The sequence below is a fragment of the Periplaneta americana genome, chromosome 12 (genome assembly GCF_040183065.1).
Source record: "Periplaneta americana isolate PAMFEO1 chromosome 12, P.americana_PAMFEO1_priV1, whole genome shotgun sequence".
Taxonomy (NCBI): domain Eukaryota; kingdom Metazoa; phylum Arthropoda; class Insecta; order Blattodea; family Blattidae; genus Periplaneta; species Periplaneta americana.
Genome location: NC_091128.1, coordinates 156,085,994 through 156,106,102, shown reverse-complemented (window position 1 = coordinate 156,106,102; position 20,109 = coordinate 156,085,994). Strand labels below are relative to the sequence as shown.

Here is a 20,109-nt window from a genome sequence, read left to right as displayed (position 1 = left end):
TTACTTACTATACCCTTTTGGAACTTACTTTAAGAACACGCCTCGTAATTAGTAAGTTTGCAGCAAGACCATGTGACGACAAACGCAGTTAAATAATCAACGAATGTTGTCACAGTTCCATTTCGTAAAGTAGCCACGTTCAATTAGTAGGCTAGCGGTGTCAAAGAGGACGGAAGCTTTGTAGTTTCAATAATTTTAATTATGTCGCTGTCCATTGTCGTCGTCAAGTCTTTTGAAGGCCGCTCCAATACTCCACGCGGAGTGTATAAACCAGAGTTGCAAATTTTAGCAGTGCGTCTTGTTCTAGTTCACAGTAAAATTAATTATATTACAGTTCAGTGTATAATAAAAATGTGGAGGCCGTGGGAAGCGAGTGAAGTGTCGGAACCAGTGGCGTAGCGTCAATGTAAGCTAAAAAGCTCAGCTTCCCCAGTTAATAATAATTTCATAATAAACCTGCAGTTTATGAACAAAATTATTTATTAATTTTAATAGAGTTTATATTTATGCGTTAAATATTGTGATGCGGCAGCTCAGGATGATTTGTGATGCAGCAGTAAACAAGAAGACTGCACACACCAGCTTCCAAGCAGACTGGTTTCTTTCACTCATTCTTCTGTGTAACCCACCCCGCAGATTTTCCATCATTTTCTAACTAACCTGTTCGCAAGGCACGGAAGAAGCTAGCTTTTACATTGAAAGTTTCCGAGTTATCCCTTTCGTGAGTTGTGTTCAGTTGAAGTGTTAGTGTGCATTGTGGCTGATATAATAAATAATGAGCGAAATAACAGTTCCTGACACCAATTTACTTGAATTTTTAGGACAATTTTATTATCAAGACTGGCTTACGAACAAAAGTACGATCTAAAAGACAAATGACCGTGTCTATTTGTTAGAGATATGTGTAAACCATGAAATCATATTTTACCATTTGAGGTCATGTCTTATTGGTGTTACTTACGAGGTTCCAACCAATCTTCGGACTGCTGACTTGACATTGACTACTATTTATTTTAAGACTATATTTTTGTAATACGTTTTCTCATATGTACACGAAAGACAACTTGAGTTAGCTTCCCCTGCTCAAAATTTCATGCTACGCCACTGGTCGGAACCGATACCCATGAACGTCAATAACGACGATGGTAATAATAATAATAATAATAATAATAATAATAATAATAATAATAATAATAATAATAATAAATCACAGTTAAATAACAATTCAAATTCAAAAGCTAGACCAAAATTATGTAAGCAGTGTCAAAGGTTTGTGTGCAATGCTCACACGTATGTTCTGAAAAACAATTTAGGTCAAGGAAAAATTTCGGAGACATCTAAAATTCTTAAATTAAATAGAAATACTGTAAGTAAAATTGTAAAAAAGGGACCTAAGACACCTAAAAAGCGTGGACACAAAGTCACAAAATTTAATAAAGTAGATGGTTTTACGTGTGATTACATTCGCCGTGAAATATATAAGTTAGTTCTTACAATAAAGGCCAATCCTTAACAATAAAAGAATTATCACAAAAAGTCAAACTTTCCGGTTTTCCTTATGGAGAAACACTTAATTATTTCTTTAAATAATTAATTTAAAATAAATAATCTAAATAATATAAATAATCTTCAAATTAACTCATGTTTTGAGCAATTAAGCCTAGCCCATATTCATGTTATCTATACTAATAATAAATCTGTAGCCGAAATTTTTCTGGTAATTTTCGATTTTCCAAAAATAATTGGTACTAACATATATAATTAACCACCCTGAAACCGAAAATCGCTTTTTTGACATTTTTGTTTGTATGTCTGTCTGTATGTTTGTTTGTTACCTTTTCACGCGATAATGGCTGAACCGAATTCGATGAAAATTGGAATATAAATTAAGTTCGTTGTAACTTAGATTTTAGGCTATATGGCATTCAAAATACACTATTTAAAAGGGGGGTTATAAGGGGGCCTGAATTAAATAAATCGAAATATCTCGCTTATTATTGCTTTTTGTGAAAAATGTTACATAACAAAAGTTTCTTTAAAAATAATTTGCGATAAGTTTTGTTCTTTGAAAAATGTTGATAGGACTGATATTTAATGAGATAAATGAGTTTTTAAATTAAAATAACTGCCATCTAAGGCCGTGTAATGAATTAAAAAACAAATGACTTCGTCTATAAGGGGCCTTGGACAGCAACAATCGAAAGCTATGAAAGATAGCCTACAGAGGATGTTTCTGTGTTTGTATGAAGTAATATCGGAAGCTAAATTAACCGATTTGTATAATTAATTATTATTTCACCATTGGAAAGTGTAGTTTCTCTAGATGGACATAATGCTATAATGTTATTACAGCAACTTCTGATATAATATAATATAATATGTAATTTAATATTATATAATATAATTTAAGTTATTTGAAGGGTTCACAACCATAGTGGGCCAAGCGCCATTTACTGAATACGTAGAAAACAAGGGTTAAAATTAAGTTATTATAATAATTCAATGGAAACCTATAACAAGTAAAATAAAATATACACATTAAATCTAAATTATGTCAATGTTCATTAAACTATGGTTGCATGTAATAAAAATTAAGAAACAGGTTAAAGGAATTGCCATTGCACCAAATGGGTGTCTCTGGACCAAAATGATCGCATTTTAATTATTTGGATGCAATTTAAATTAAGTAACATATTAAACGATTTATCCTTCTATCAAACACGAATGTCTCCGGGATCAAATGTCCTATTTTAATTATGTAATTACTTTATATTTATTTCTAACGGGTGCAGCGGAGCGCACGGGTACGGCTAGTATTAATATATAGCAGCAACAAACAAGACGTGACAACGTCGCATTTTCATTTTATTATCGGTGCATGCAATAAAGACCTACAAATCTTAAAAGGAATGCCGCTGCCTAATAATTAAACGAGGCAACTATAACAGTAAACGACGTATGCTGTTATTCGTCGCGGAGGGAGGGCTCTGCAGCATTAGAAACGCTGTCCACACTTTGTATAAAAGGAACTACACGCTAGCACCGTGCGTCGTGTTACCTCTGGGTTGCTCACACTCGTACACGTCGCAGCAGTTGCCAGGTGAATTGGTGCCCGTCCGCCGCAGCTGACGGGTCGTGCCGAAGCGGCAGACGGGCTGCACGCAGCGCGCCGGCGCACACACGCATGCGCTCCCGGGCACACTCGGGTCGCTGGACACCGAGTCGGGCGGGCATGGGGCTTCGTCGTCCGACAGCAGCCCTTCGCACTCGCCCGATGTGCCGTTGCAGCTGGAGATTCCGTCTGCAAGAGCAAATCGAGAGGCATAAGCCATTCTGCCTGGAAACAGTGTTGCCAACACATAAATTGTATCCCCGTCAGTCTAACACCTGGAAATCCGTCAGAATCCGTCAAAATAAAAAAGATCCACTCAATATATCTCTATACAGGGCGTTAAAAAAAAGTATCCAAAAATTTAGGAGGTGATAGTATGGGCTATTCCATCTCAAATCGACCGAAATATAGAGAAAATTGACCTTGCAATTTTTAGATACAATGAAACTTTTACTGTCCGTTGACAACTGTGAGACAATGCTTCGTGCAAAGTTTGAGGCATCAGAACTTCGTAGTGTTTAAATTAAAAAAAAATATATTTAAATTTATCGTATTTTCATAAAATTAGCAACTTTAAACTGTTGTGGCTCCGAAACCCTTTCACCCAATGATCAAAATCATGGCTTATTTTGATGCTGAGAAATTAAAGTTTATATTGACATGTAAACAGTTTTTCTTACTTTTTATGGAAATGGAGAAATTTAGATTTTTCTTTATTAAGACGTTTTTGCCCACGAAAAAATATTTTTAAAATATATGGTTAGATTCCGCATTGAAAGTACAAATAAACATATATTTTTTACTGGTGCACCGTTGATAAGAAAGTATTGAAAATACCACATAAAGAAAATAAATAGTACGCGCGTGAACTAACCACTTGACTGTAGGTAGTCGAGACAAGCAAGGCCAGGAGACAAACACGTGATGTGTCGTCTAATAGTCAGGCTGGGCTAGCTTTATCACAAGTTTTCATAAACACAGGAGTAAAATGACGCCCAATGCTCGCTTATCTTCAGCTCTCGGCCAGTGTGTAGGGTACTGCGCCGTTCAAGTCTAGGCGTGTGAAAATAATTTATTTAATACCCTCGAAACTTATTGCCGTGCCACTAAGCAAACAATGCCGAATCCCTCTTAATAATGCAAGGTTTTTTCTCAATGTTTTTTACATTTTTACAAATGGGCAAAAAGTCTAAAAGTAAGTAAAATCAGATTATCTGTCTCTCTGTATACAATAAAAATAAGTATTACTTCTTATCATAACCTACTGAATGTCAGCTTCAAAATGAGCTCTCGTTCAATGTTCTGCAGTAAATGGTTCCAGAGTTCTGAGCGCTGAAAGAGGCTTGTTTTTATAAGATACGCTAAATTTGTCGCTCAATAGTACGAAAACCGTTTGACTTTCGATAGTATTTTTTTGAAAATGCACTGTCCTCAGCACCTTGTATAAATAGGGAAAAAATTAGAGTATTAAAAAAATTCGAGGTTTTTTACTGATCGATTTCATATGGAATAGCCCGTATGCATAAAAATAAGGAAAAATGTCTACTAAACATGGGTCCTACAACACATACTTTCTGAGATCTGAACACTTCTTCATAAGAGGTGCTCAATGTGACTTCCATTTATGGCAATATATTTCTCTGCCCTACAATACAGCAGACTACCATAACCGTAGTTGACACCCCTGGCATGGAATAATGATACGTCGCAAGGAATACTGGCAACAAAAGTCTGGTTGCGGATATGAGCGGGGTTCAGCAGAGATGGTGCATCAATTTTCGTAATCAGCATGCGTGGGCTAATGAAAATCCCCATGCAGTTGAAGAAACAAGGTATCAGCACCGATTGTGAATCAACTTATGGGCAGCCGTTCTTGGTGATAGATTAATAGGGTCATACGTGCTACCTTACTTACTTACTGGCTTCTAAAGAACCCGGAGGTTCATTGCCGCCCTCACATAAGCCCGCCATTGGTCCCTATCCTGAGCAAGATTAATCCATTCTCTATCATCATATCCCACCTCCCTCAAATCCATTTTAATATTATCTTCCCACCTACGTCTCGGCCTCCCTAAAGGTCTTTTTCCCTCCGGTCTCCCAACTAACACTCTATATGCATTTCTGGATTCGCCCATACGTGCTACATGGCCTGCCCATCTCAAACGTCTGGATTTAATGTTCCTAATTATGTCAGGTGAAGAATACAATGCGTGCAGTTCTGTGTTGTGTAACTTTCTCCATTCTCCTGTAACTTCATCCCTCTTAGCCCCAAATATTTTCCTAAGCACCTTATTTTCAAACACCCTTAATCTCTGTTCCTCTCTCAAAGTTCATGTATTGTGGGTCCCTATCACCACGGCATGGCGCGTCCTCAGGTTGCGGATCGAGGAGACGGCCTCCAGATATGGAGGGTAGCTGTGAATATATTGAATAAGTGGTCGCGGACAGCCGATGAGGTGTGGTCCTCCAGCTTGGGGGTTCGGCGAAGGGCTAACAACCCATCACCGTAAAAAAACAGCTTGTTACGAATCCTTCAAATAAGCCTCGGAATGGGATTGAATCTCTGGCACGACAACAGCAAAGGAATAAGGTTTTGAGATTTGGTACTTGGAATGTTACAAGTCTATATAGAACAGGAGGGGTAACATTAGTAGCAAAAGAACTAGCCAGATTTAGAATAGACTTTGTGGGAGTACAGGAGGTTAGGTTAGATGGGAATGGCATAACACAAATATGAGATTATTTGTTGTATTATGGGGAAGGAAACGATAATCACCAATTAGGAACAGGATTCTTTATTCATAAAGGAATAAAATCAGCAGTAAAAAAGGTCGAATTTATCAGTGATAGGTTATCATATTTAGTACTTAAAGGTAGATGGTGCGATATCGCAGTTATAAATGCTCATGCCCCTACAGAAGAGAAAGACGACCATATGAAGGATAGCTTCCATGAGGAATTGGAACAGACTTTTGATCATTTACCTAGATATCACATGAAAGTTTTACTGGGGGGATTTCAATGCTAAAGTAGGACGAGAGGATATTTTTAAACCGACTATTGGAAAAGAGAGCCTACACATATCTAGTAATGACAATGGAATTAGGTTAGTCAACTGCCACATCATACGTGCTACCACAGAGATTAACTGGCGATCGTTATCAGGACTTTCTTATCAACGTATTAAAACGAATTTCAAAATGTGCGTGATTCCTTACGCCGAAGGGCAGAGGAATACCTCGTCATGAATGGGCGTTACATTGAGCACTCCTATGAACAAGTGTTCAGATCTCAGAAAGTATGTGTTGTAGGACTCATTTTTATTAGACATTATTTTCTCTTTTTGATGCATACTAGCACCTCCTAAAATAACGGATACTTTTTTTTAACATTCTGTATACAAATAAAAAGCAAATTTTAACACAACTTAGTTACCATACCAGTCTTGATTAAAACAATAATTCGCCAACCTCCGACTTGATTACAAGGAAATTTGAAACAGGGACTTGATTACGAAGAAATCTGAAATAGGAGATTCTTTAACATGGTACGGCAAAGGCAGAGTTGTTCAAATAAAAAGTAAAATCCTCCAAAAATTAAACAATTAAAATGACAGCAGCTTAAAAAGTCAAGAGATGATGTAAATCTAAATTCCGCCAGAAAATCCGTCACCCGTCAAAGTCATTCTTTTCCCGTCCGCTACGTTGAAATTCCGTCAGTTTTGATGGAATTTCCGTCCAGTTGGCAACACTGCCTGGAAAGCAATACCATGGATGAATATAATAGGATGCGAAACTTACTGACTTTCCCCGTTTCAAACGCTAGAGGCGCTAATGTAGATATTGATCTCGCTGTCAGCTATTATTCTGAAGATAACTAATTATTCCATGCATCTAGTAGGACACCAAGTGGCGAAAAGCATAACTAATTAGTCTATGCATCCAGCAGCGCATCAGGTGGAGAAAAGTTTAACTATGAACATAAAATATCCCCTCCCCCCATTCTGAAACCACTTAAATGGATGCCATCTAATTTAAATAAGACATTTACATATTTATTCCTTACATCAGATTTTCTCAAACTTTTGTGAACTGGGGACCACTTTTTTAAGTCAGAACAGTTCCGCAGACCACCTTACTCTTGTTCCCTTCGAAAAAAATTTATTATTTTTGTAGCATATTTTAATATCAATATACTTATATTTTAAAATGGAATTACTTAATTATAATACTTTTATAATTAGCCTATATTTTTTTAGCCAATCACAAGTAACTTATAACAAATTCTGTGCATTTTTTATTCATCGCTTGCCTGTTAACAGTTAGTTGTTTGAAATCCTTCTTATGTGGTACACGCTAGTACTGGGTGTTCATTTCAAAGTGTGTCATGACGTCACTGTTGTTGAGTCACCGATTTGAAGCGAGTTTCAGCTTATATGTCAGAGAAGTTGCCTATTATTCAAGGCGTTCTTCAATATGAACTTGAGAACGTGTACGGTATAACTTGAACGTCGTAGCAACAGATGGCGGTCTGTACAGTCTGTGTGCTACCATAACCTCTTTCGAACTGTGTTTTGCGCGGGCAAGTCGTACGCAGGGTATTTGTTATCATCGGTTGCGTATGGCAACATTCCACAACACAAATCAAATGCTCCGTGTCCATGTTGACCGTCGAAGTTAATGTCAACAAATACGTAAGTAATAGTCTTAACCCTCTCCCCATATCCCGACAGTACGTGTTTCCAAACAGTTCACATTCCTGCCACTACCGGCATTACCGTACGTATCGGTACGTACTCTTCAGAATGAACGCCGTACTTGCTAGGCAACTTCTCTGGCTCATAGGTAATACGCCTCTGCGGAAGTGTAGGAAGATTGAATTCTCTAGGCTCATCGGCTAGCCACATGACGGCATACAGCGAGCCATGACACACTTTTAACTGAACAGCCAGTAGATGTCCATGTCTCTGTCAAATAGTACCCATTATAAATAATGGAAAACTGACTTCGATCCGGATCTTCGAAAAGAAAGGAACATGATGATACACTTCATTTAGGCAGTGCTAATAGTTCAGAAGCTGTGTGTGAAGAAATATGTTAATATCAGTGATTACAGTGCCATTAAAGAAATATCTAGTCCTAGTGGTAGCTATTCAGACAAAAATACTTCCGTGAATATGACAAGAGTTATTTGAAATTGGATTTACTTGGTGTGGCAATGAGAGTGAACCAAAACCTTGTTGCATTGTTTGTTACGAAGTGCTTTCAAACGAGTGTATGAAACCCGCGAAATTGAAACGGCACTTAGAGACGAAACATCCAAGTGTAAAAAGTAAACCTGTCGGATTTTAAAATAGCCGGAGTCTAAAATTGCTTATATCGTCATCTGGAAAAACAAATAAAAAGATTAATGCGGAAACATGCACGATTTTCAACAAGTAAAGATGCAATTTGGCACGTTCAATTATTGGTGTACGACGTACAGTACGTGTCCATTACAATGTGCAGACTGGGTGTCGGGAAAACTATTAAGAAAGTCATCAATACATGAAAAGGTTCGGTACTTTGGTCCTCTGTTATGAATTCGGGTGGTCCCTGGCTGGGTTAGAGGCTCGGAGCTAGATATGCAGGGAAACGCCACGTTCATCTATATATATATATATATATATATATATATATATATATAATTTGAACTGGTAATGGAAATTACGGGAAAACGGCTGGACGGATTTTAATAAATGACCCCTCATTTTGAAGCTTGGAACTCAAAGTTTTTCGGAAAAATTGTAGTTTTCAGTGAAATGTCAATTTTTAAACATAATTTTCCTATTTTCCAAAATCCATCTGTCGTCAGTTTTGAGAACTAGCTAATAGCATTCACGGCCGACTTGATATTCCCTTCGCTTTTTTGTAAAGGAGAAGCGAAGCGAGCATCGAGTCGGCCGTGTTGCATTTCAGAATAAAACAAAACACACACTACAGTAAACAATATTACACGATCTGCAAGAATGCTGACATATTTAGAGCTCAAATTAAATTGGTTATTAAAAAATTAACTTACTAAAAATAATTTATAGGTTCGATTCTGTGGTGTGTAATTTTCTGGGTACAGCTGTGTATTGGATATTAAAAACTACAAAACGTGAGGTGGTTTGATGACATTATTACCATTAGAAATGAAATATTATTGTAGTTAATGCCATAATGCCATGATGTGACTATTTTTCATTAATTATACATATTAATGCTATATTGATGATATAAAAGTGAAGCGTTTTGGGGTTATGTAAGTAAATGTAGAGAATAACTTAAATTAGATTTTGATTTCTATAATTTACTGAGTGGCGGCTATATAGTATATGTTACTGAAAGCTATAAAACTTCCATAAGATAATAATATTATTAAAAATCAAATATTTTTATAACTACTAATCAAGCGGAGTTGGGTCTTTTTCATATATTTAATGGCGGTGTGGTGTAGATATTTATATGCGTGGTTCTCTTCAGTATTGGCTCGAGAAAAAGTATCTTTCATTGTTATGAAAGCAAATAACTTTCCAAATGTCTGGTATTCTTCATTGAAAATAAATCTGAAAAATGTTTATTTGAACGTCTAATGAACTTAGTTTGCAGCATTTGCTGCACAAGCCACTAGTAGTGCTTTAAATCTCTCTTTTGTCGCTGAGAGTAGAGTGGGTAGACGGGTAAGGTAAGACATTTCATAAAAAGTGAAAGGCGATTGCCATGTGTCATTTCCAAACTCTGAGATTTTCAGCTTTAGTGTGATACGCAATTCATTTGAATTTTATGTTTTCTTCTGTCTTTTACGAAGAACCACAAGGGCAGAACTCGACGACCACAGGTGGTCCGCGGACCATAGTTTGATAAACGCTGCCTTACATCATACTGAAAATTCGTATTGTAGCCAACAGGAAAATCGGACGGTCTATTTTACATTACTTTGTATTACAATTAAAATACAAACTAAAAGGGCAGAAAATAAAACAAAAGGTTAGATACATGAAATTGTATTCTTTGGCTATTTAGTTTACAGTGCACTGGAAAAGGCTGCAAAAACTAGTTAGATAATTGAAAGTAATATGTTAATATTTATTATTTTACAATACATTCAACAACACTATATTTCACAAGGTTCATAAACATCACTGTTTAAAATAGACTGCTCATACACCAACGAGTTATAATATTATATAGAGGCGCTATATACCTTTGATAAGCGCTCCCTGCGGAGGCTGGCAGTACTGCGGACCGCCATTTTTTGTTTGGTTATAGAGAAGCTGTGTATGCTGTGCTTAACACGTGTTAACATTGTCAGTTTGGTGTAAAATAATTTTTTAATCCTGGCTGTGTGTTCAACATACTCATACAACTGCACACACACAGAAGCAACAAAACAGAAGATATATTTTATTTTCAGTAAGGGCAAAGTCTAGTATATACAGTCATGAAGCTCAATACTTACTAAATATGCATACATAGACAGTTGAAATATGCATCCACCAGGATTGTTACTATCGCCTCATCGCAGACCCTTTCCCCAGCAGACAATAAAATGTATTGTACTTTCGATATCGTATTCTTTTGAAAAAAATTAACACCTTCCTTCCACTATTGAAATATGAAATACATAAGGTTTATATATTATTTTCATAAAGTATATATTATATTTTATAAACTCACCTTCCTGGATCTTTCGGTAGAAGGATAACTCTGACTTCTTTTTCTTACAATATTTATAGTACCACAAACATCTCCTTGCCCCATATTATTATTCAAATTATTGTATTTTAGTCATTTACAGTTATTACAATCGATAATGAACATTTCACAGTTTACACAACTTTTCACAACAAAGCGAAATACGGCACAGTCAATGCTTTTTCGATCTAGACCAGGCCGTAAAGTTTGTTCGGGTTTTCTATTTCAGTGTATGGAGCTCAGTGATATATTATATTATAACTTTATTGCGTATCATAGCTAAGCTTTATTTAGTGTAATGTGTCCATAAGTTCTGTTTACTTCTTGTTGCATAATATGTTGCAGAAATAATTACAAAACTGTGTTATTTTAATGTGAAGAGAATTTTACGTGTTAACATAATCTGTTTGCATCAACATTTCAAGTTTAGAATGGAAGCTATTTTGAGGTTCAATAAAAACGAATTTATATTGTGATTTTAATTTAGCACATCTACCTTCCTTAATTGTAGTCAGAAAATTTACCATACTACTCCTATGAAATTAGTGTACGTACGATTGTGTTACTTCGTCTCTTAGGTAGTAGATAAATACAATAATTCAGTACTCAATTGTAGTATTAAAATACAGACAAATAGAATGTGACGGGTGTCATACATGACATTATGTTTAATTATAATGTATAATTGCGAATATAGGAATATAAGTTAAATATATTAAACATAACCTATAATTTCCATATGGCATAACATACATATGTAGTGACAGGGCATTGGAGACCACTAAAATTAGACAGAAAGGGGCAACTGGTACAGTAAACATAACCTATAATTTCAACATGTCTAAATATTCGTGCGGTGCAACTGAAAATTATTGAATCGTGCGGTGCAACTGAAAATTATTGAATCGTGCATAAATGAATGTACAAGAATTTCGAAATATTTAATCGAAATAAAGGCAGGCATTACACATATGAACAACGTAATTTTCACACCAAAAATAATATTACACCTTAACTCGCAAGGAATTATGCCTGAAGTGTCTCCTAATCATTGTTTTAAATTTTATTAATGCAATTACACTACATTTTAGAGAAATATATGTTACTCTTTATGCATTCCAATTAATTTATATGGTTGAAACGCCGCCCTTCGTGATCGAGTTAAGCGAGTCACATGGTCTGCCTTACGGCCTGTATTAGATCACGATGGCAGTGGCACAGTCTATTGTTCCTAGTACACACAGCGCTCCAAGCGGCTGGCAACTATCGCGAGAAATGCAAAAAAATCATCCCAAGCTTCGTGACTATATAGTAGACTGTGGTAAGGGCATAAGCTTCGTAAAGCCTAGTTCTTTTGGTGTATATTATCTTGTAGGCTTTTCACGAAGCTTGTCTCTTCACGAAGGTCCTAGGTACATAATTAAAAGCTGTCATGTAGTGAAAAAATGCATAACACTTTCTGGTAAGGTAGCTTAAAGGACGACACGGCGACTTTAAAATTCCATTACTCGCCGATTGCCCCTCTTATTTGTAGCCTAAATTACGTCGTTTTTAACAGTTTTGTTATGTTTACTATGGCAACGCTTTTATTTATTCGTTCTCATTTATTAGAAATACAAATAGTTGAATATCATGCTCTCAATAAGGTCATGTTTATTTACGTAATGGACGGTTATCATCTATACCAGCGTTTCTCAAACTTTTTTGAAGTGGGGACCACTTTTTTTATATCAGAACAGTTCCGCGGACCACCTCACTCTTGTTCCCTTCGAAAGAAAATTGGTCATTTTCTAGCATATTTCAATACCAGTATACTTATATTTTAAAATAGAATTAATTAATTAAAATTACCGTAATTTAATTCAATTACTTTTATATTAGTATTAACTAATTAAGTTAATGTTAATAAAAGAAAATTCATTTTTTTTTAATAATTCAAGGTATTAGAGTTTGGATAATCTTTAACTCATTAATTAAAAAAAATAAGTGTTGGTACCTTACCCACTTTATTGAGATGGATGAGCCTGCCGATTCTTGCACAGTTTTATGTATGCTGGCAAGCTTAAGTCGGAGATCGTCACATACATCAAGTCGATTTCGGTACTTTGTTTTTATTAGAGTTAGTGATGAAAACCCTTTCTCACACAGATACGTAGAAGCAAACTGAATTAAAATCTGCAAAGCAACATTGTACAGTTCACTATATTTTCTTTTCACTTGTGATGAGGTCCAGAAATTAACCATATCTTCCGCTTCGAATTTCATTTTAAGTCCGGTGTCATTCGAGAGTTCAATTAACTGTTCTCTTTCACTCAATGGAAGTTTGTTATTTTCAATATTGCAATGAAAGGAATCACGAACCCATGAAAATTTCATTTATTTTATTTATTTACTAGCCATACCCGTGCGCTCCGCTGCACCTGTTAGAAATAAATATAAAGTAATTACATAATTAAAATAGGACGTTTGATCCAGGGAACAACTTTTACAACAGCGCAAGATAATCTGCTTCGCTCATTACCCAATTTTTTTTGCATTGCATTTATTGCATATATATTTTATGTATTTTAACACGATTCAATTGAGCATAGTTAAAATTTGAATTATAAAATAATGGATTGCTAAGCTAACGTACTATTACTGCATACTAAATCAATACACTCTCGTTGTTCGTTAATTCTCTGAGACTAAAATGAGTGTACATAAATATTATTTTAAGAAATACAGAAAACGAATGTACAAAATAGCCTATCAAATTTTATGTGCATAAGAAGCTATTTTAATCTTACCTGTCCTCGATTTACTCAGACGTTACTGTAATAACATTATAGTATTATGTCCATCTAGAGAAACTACACTTTCCAATGGTGAAATAATAATAATTAATTATACAAATCAGTTAATTTAGCTTCTGATATTACTTCATACAAATGCAGAAACATTCTCTGTAGGCTATGTTTAATAGCTTTCGATTTTTGATGTCCAAGGCCCCTGTTTCGATTGTTGTTGTTCAAGGCCCCTTATAGACGAAGTCATTTGTTCTTAATTCATTGCACCATCTTAGATGGCGTCATTTTAATTTTAAAACTCATTTATCTCATTAAATATCAGTCCTATCAAAATTTTGTAAAGAATAAAACTTATCGGAAATCATTTTTAAAGAAACGTTTGTTATGTAACATTTTTCACAAAAATCAATAATAAGCGAGATATTTCGATTTATTTAATTCAGGCCCCCTTATAACTCCCCCTTTAAATAAAGTATTTTGAATGCCATATAGCCTAAAATCTAAGTTACAACGAACTTAATTTATATTCCAATTTTCATATAAATCGGTTCAGCCATTATCGCGTGAAAAGGTAACAAACATACAGACATACATACAAACAAAAATGTCAAAAATTCGATTTTCGGTTTCAGGGTGGTTTATTATATATGTTAGGACCAATTATTTTTGGAAAATCGAAAATTACCAGAAAAATTTCGGCTACAGATTTATTATTAGTATAGATTATTATTTAACCTGGTAGAGATAAGGCCATCAGGCCTTCTCTTCCCCTCTACCAGGGGATTCGTCATATTTACTTGCAAAATAAGTTTGAAATTGTGGCCTCAGAGTTGTATTATTGATGTACGACGTACAGTACGTGACCATTTCAATGTGCAGACTCGGTGTCGGCGAAACTATTAAGAAAGTCATAAGTACATGGAAAGGTTCGGTACTTTGGTCCTCTGTTATGAATTCGGGTGGTCTCTGGGTGGATTACAGGCGCCAGATTTGCAGGGAAAAGATGGCAAGAAACACCATGTTCATAGTGCTTTAAATCCCTCTTTGGTTGTTGGGAGAAGAGTGGGAAGTCAGTAGACAGGTAGGGTAATAAATTCCATTAAATGTCAATACTGAGAGAAAAAGTGAAAGGCGATTGCCATATGTCATTTCCAAACTGTGAGATTTTCAGCTATAGTAAATACGCAATTCGTTTGAATTTTATTTTTTCTTCCGTCGTTTTTGAAGGACCACAGGTGGTCCGCGGACCATAGTTTGAGAAACGCTGATCTATACTAATAATACATTTAATCTGTAACCAAAATGTTTCTAGCAATTTTCGCTTTTCCAAAAATAATTAGTGTTAACATGTATAATTAACCATCCTAAGACCGAAAATCGCATTTTTGAAAATTTTCTTAGTTTGTATGTCTGTCTGGATGTTTGCCTTTTCACACGATAATGGCTGAACGGATTTCTGTGAAAATTGGAATATAAATTAAGTTCGTTCTAACTTAGATTTTAGGTTCGGATGGCATTCAAAATACTTCATTTAAAAGGGGGGGGGGGTTATAAGGGGGCCTGAATTAAATACAGTAAATCGAAATATCTCGCTTATTATCGACTTTCATGAAAAATGTTACATAACAAAAGTTTCTTTAAAATGATTTCCGATAAGTTCTATTCTATGCAAAATGTTTATAGGACTGATATTTAACGTGATACTAGAGTTTAAAATAACAATACGTTTTATCACCGCTGCCTCATAGTAAGAGACTATAATGAAATGAAAACAAATGACTCCGTCTATTTAAGGCGGCCTTGCACACAACAAACGGAGAATATTATCCATTTAAAACTATTTTATAAAGACATTTTCTTCGTATGATGGGAATATATAAATGTTTATCAATATTAATATAGAGTCAATGTTTCTGGTTGAGGCGCCATATCAGCAAACCCGCTAGTTCTCAATAGGTGACCCTATTATTGGAAAGGATAAAAAACTGTTTGAGAAAATGCTGATGTATATTAACTGTAAATTATTCTCATAATTGTCAGAATTAGGTGTTTCCCTCTTAATCTAGTATTTTTTCACCATCATTTGAGGGGGATTAAATTTTGACTGTTAAAATGCGGGTATATTTATGTACTATTATCGACACTGACTGTTACCTTCGCCACCTATTCATAGAAGTAATAACCAGTGGCGTAGCATGAAATTTTGAGTAGGGGAAGCTAACTCAAGTTGTCTTTCATGCAATATGAGAAAACGTATTACAAAAATACAGTCTTAAAATAAATAGTAGTCAATTTCAAGTCAGCAGTCGAAGATTGGTTGGAACATCGTAAGTAACACCAATAAGGCATGACCTCAAATGATACAGTACGTAGTAAAATATGATTTCACGGTTTACACATATCTCTTAACAAATAGACACGTATACGTATAACATTAGCTCACTCCCTGTCATACTTAGAGAAATCACAATATTAGTATCATTACGTAAGTATGCGTCTGTCTTTTGGTTGTGTCCTTCATTCACAGCAAGGGAGTCGGTCATTTGTTTTATAAATCACACTTTTGTTCGTAAGTCAGTTTTGATAATACAATTGTCCTAAAAAAATTCAAGTAAATTAGTGTCAGGAACTGTTATTTCGCTCATTATTTATTATATTAGCCACAATGCACACTAACACCTCAACTGAACACAACTGACGAAAAGGGATAACGCGGAAACTACTTATTTTAAATGTTAAAGCTAGCTTCTTTGCGAGCCTTGCGACTAGGATAGCTTAGGAAGGGATGGAAAATCTGCGGGGTGGATTACACAGAAGAAACCGGTCTGCTTGGAAGCTGGTGTGTGCAGGCTTCTTGTTTGCTGCTGCATCACAAATCATCCTGAGCTGCCGCATCACAATATTTAATGCGTAAATATAAATTCTATTAAAATTAATAAATAATTTTATTCATAAACTGCAGGTTTATTATGAAATTATTATTATTAACTGGGGAAGCTAAGCTTTTTAGCTTACATTGACGCTACGTCACTGGTAATAACTAAAGAAGCGACACTTACACGAACAAATTATCGAACACTATCGATCAGTGGAGTCAGGTAACTTTGAACGTCAGTGTCATATGTCTTTAATATCTTTGCAACTAATGGACGACCGTCTTCCTTCTTTACCGCTTCAATTTACCACGAACTCAGTGAACTGCTGTCATCTAGTGAGCAAAAGGTGAACGTGAAGCAAACAGTAACGAACGAACCCATGAACGAAAGATATCGCGGTATAGGAATGGAGTTTCAGTATAATTCGTTCATACTTGTATCGGATCATCTATGAATCAAATGAACGAATAATTTCAGTGAATCATTGTAACTGAACCGATTCTTCCAAATGAATCAGACTTCCCATCTCTATACTTGTTTTTTTTAAAGATGGGGTATGATAGGAGCGTTGCGATCGGCAAAACAACTGAATATCGCATAGCGTGGGAGGCTTGTTGCTATGGTAACAGCGGCTGAGTTGCCAAATGTTAATGACGCTAGGACGCTATTCCCACGCGTTCAGTCGTTTCTTGGTACCATTCATTGTGTGCACAGTGTCAGCTATTCGTACGTTTCGTGTTTCGTTCTTTGTTGATATTTGCATCGTATTATTTATACCCTCGTGTGATATACCATATTTCCTTTAGTTAATATTATATTCATCATTCATTGTTTCGTTAATGATTTATAGTGCTTTTACTGTGTCAAATTCTTCGTACAGTACTGTGTTTTATAGTGGTTTTTATATTTAGTACTATTTTAATATTGCTTTTTTATATTTCTGTCATCTTGTTTTTGTTTACACTTTACTGCTGCTCTATTCGTGAGTGTATTTTAGCTGTTAAAATATAAATTCTGTTGTAACATCTCGTTGTATTATTTTAGATGCGAAGAATATGCGATATTTAGTTATATTGTTTCTTTATTTTATGTATCACAGTTCTATATAAAGCATGAAACATTATATATTGTCAATGAATGTTTTAACGAAAGCCATTTAACGTCATCTGCTAGCTCACATCAGCTGATAGCGTGGTCTCACATGTTGGCAACATAGCGCTGTAGTTCCAAACTCGGCCGCTTAGCTGTCATACCCCATCTTTCAAAAAAAGAAGTATAGAACGTACACAATCAGCTTTCAAAGAACGTAGTTAAAACAACGTCCGCAAGATGGCAGAGTTGTTACAGTTGTTTCCCCTCTTCGCGGAACATTCATCGCGACCAGGCCAGAGACGTAAATGAAAACCCCAAGAAGCTTCATGATTTCCCACGAGTCTTCCAGAGAATTACATTGAAGAAGTCTGGGGTTCATCGCATTCACACGCCAACATCGAACATCAGCGAGCAGATACGTGATGTTAATAGTATCTCTGCTTGTGAAAGCCTTTTCCTCACAATATAAAACAGAAAAGAAACCAACATTTGTCATATGTTTTAAGACTACAGTATATTATAATTAAAAATGAACTCTGTAAAATTCTTGAGCACCGAGATTTTGTAATGCACTTCACAAATGTGTACTGTACAGCATTTTGCACGATCATATTTTTAAAATTGCAAATACAATATAATATTTTGTATAGGAAATTTAGAGCAATATTATTCCAAAGCCTCAGTAATGATAACTAAGTAACAGAAAGTGCAATTTTTTAAATTTTATTTTGAATTTCATTCAGCTTCCTCCAAGTGAAGGCTGCCTAGAAGACAAAGCTTACCAAAAAATTGTTGTTTTTTTTTTGAGTAAATGGTAGGTACACAATTATAATGAAAAAAAAAACAATGGAGAAGGAAAAGAAAAAGAAATAACACAATTATAAATAATTGAAGACGACTAAACAAAAGATCATTAATTCCAGAAGAAACAGAAAATTTCCTAGTACGGTATCTATTTGCTATCAGGTGATCACAGTCGTCTATTTAGCACTAGTTGCAAGACCCAACTTAAGTGAGCAGATCGCCATAGGAAAAGATCAATCTATTTACGTGTAGAGAAGGTTTCTTAGGATTTTTACAGATCCCTTTACTGCAGAGTCTACTTATGTTATGAAGTATAGTTTCCCTAGCAACAAGTTTCTGTGTGGAAATTATAACTTTTAAGACCTAACAACAATAACTGTAAATAAAAAAAATACGAGCGTACAAAAATACCTATTAAACATAGGCTATTAGCACTGCATGGCTCAATGTTCCCGTTTATGTAGTCAACGGAGGGGCATCCAATGTCATTCTACACTCACAGTCAGACTAAAGTTGGTCAATTCATGCGTACTGGCCCTGGAGGCTGTAAGGATGGATTTGCAGCCTCGGAGATATCTCAGGCAATGCTACAATGATAATCAGATATTACAGGGTTTCTCGTATGACACTGGAGGTCGTCAAAGATCATCAGATATAACAGGCATTCCCGTATAACAGCGGATCTGGTCGACGATCATCAGATATTACAGCCATTCCCGTATGGCTGCGGATCTCGTCAACGATCATCAGATATTATAGGATTTCACGTATGACACTGGAGTTTGTCAACGATCATCAGATATTACAGATTTTCACGTATGACAGTGGATCTCGTCAACGATCATCAGATATTATAGGCATTCCCGTAAGGCACCGGATCTCTTCAAAGATCATCAGATATTACAGGCTAATCCGTATAAAGTGGAACTCGTCAATGATCATCAGATATTACAGGCATTCCCGTAAGACAGCGCATCTCGTCAACGATCATAAGATATTACAGGCTTACCAGTATGACAGTGAATCTCGTCAACGATCATCAGATATTACAGATTTTCACGTATGGCAGTGGATCTCGTCAACGATCATCAGATATTATAGGCATTCCCGTAAGGCAGCGGATCTCTTCAACGATCATCAGATATTATACAGGCTTACCCGTATAAAGTAGAACTCGTCACTGATCATCAGATATTACAGGCATTCCCGCAAGACAGCGCATCTCGTCAACGATATTATAGGCATTATAGGCATTCCCGCAAGACAGCGCATCTCGTCAACGATATTATAGGCATTATAGGCATTATAGTCAACGATCATCAGATATTACAGACTTACCAGTATGACAGTGAATCTCGTCAACGATCATCAGATATTACAGATTTTCACGTATGACAGTGGATCTCGCCAACGATCATCAGATATTACAGGCATTCCCGTATGACAGCGGATCTCGTCAACGATCATCAGATATTACAGGCTTTCACGTATGACAGTGGATCTCGTCAACGATCATCAGATATTACAGGCATTCCCGTATGACAGTGGATCTCGTCAACGATCATCAGATATTAGAGGCATTCCCGTAAGACAGCGGCTCTCGTCAATGATCATCAGATATTACAGGCTTTCACGTATGACAGTGGATCTCGTCAACGATCATCAGATATTAGAGGCATTCCCGTAAGACACTGGAGTTCGTCAATGATCATCAGATA

General features: G+C 35.8%; 1 protein-coding gene across 1 annotated transcript in view; it reads right to left on the bottom strand.

The window, feature by feature from the left end:
- LOC138709988 (cysteine-rich motor neuron 1 protein-like) overlaps positions 1-3,332 on the bottom strand; it is a 74,479-nt gene extending 71,147 nt beyond the window's left edge. Inside the window, exon 1 of the mRNA XM_069840668.1 lies at positions 3,059-3,332. Coding sequence (XP_069696769.1) covers positions 3,059-3,332 — 274 coding nt within the window. The remainder of the gene's footprint in view (positions 1-3,058) is intronic.
- Positions 3,333-20,109: the final 16,777 nt, after the last annotated feature.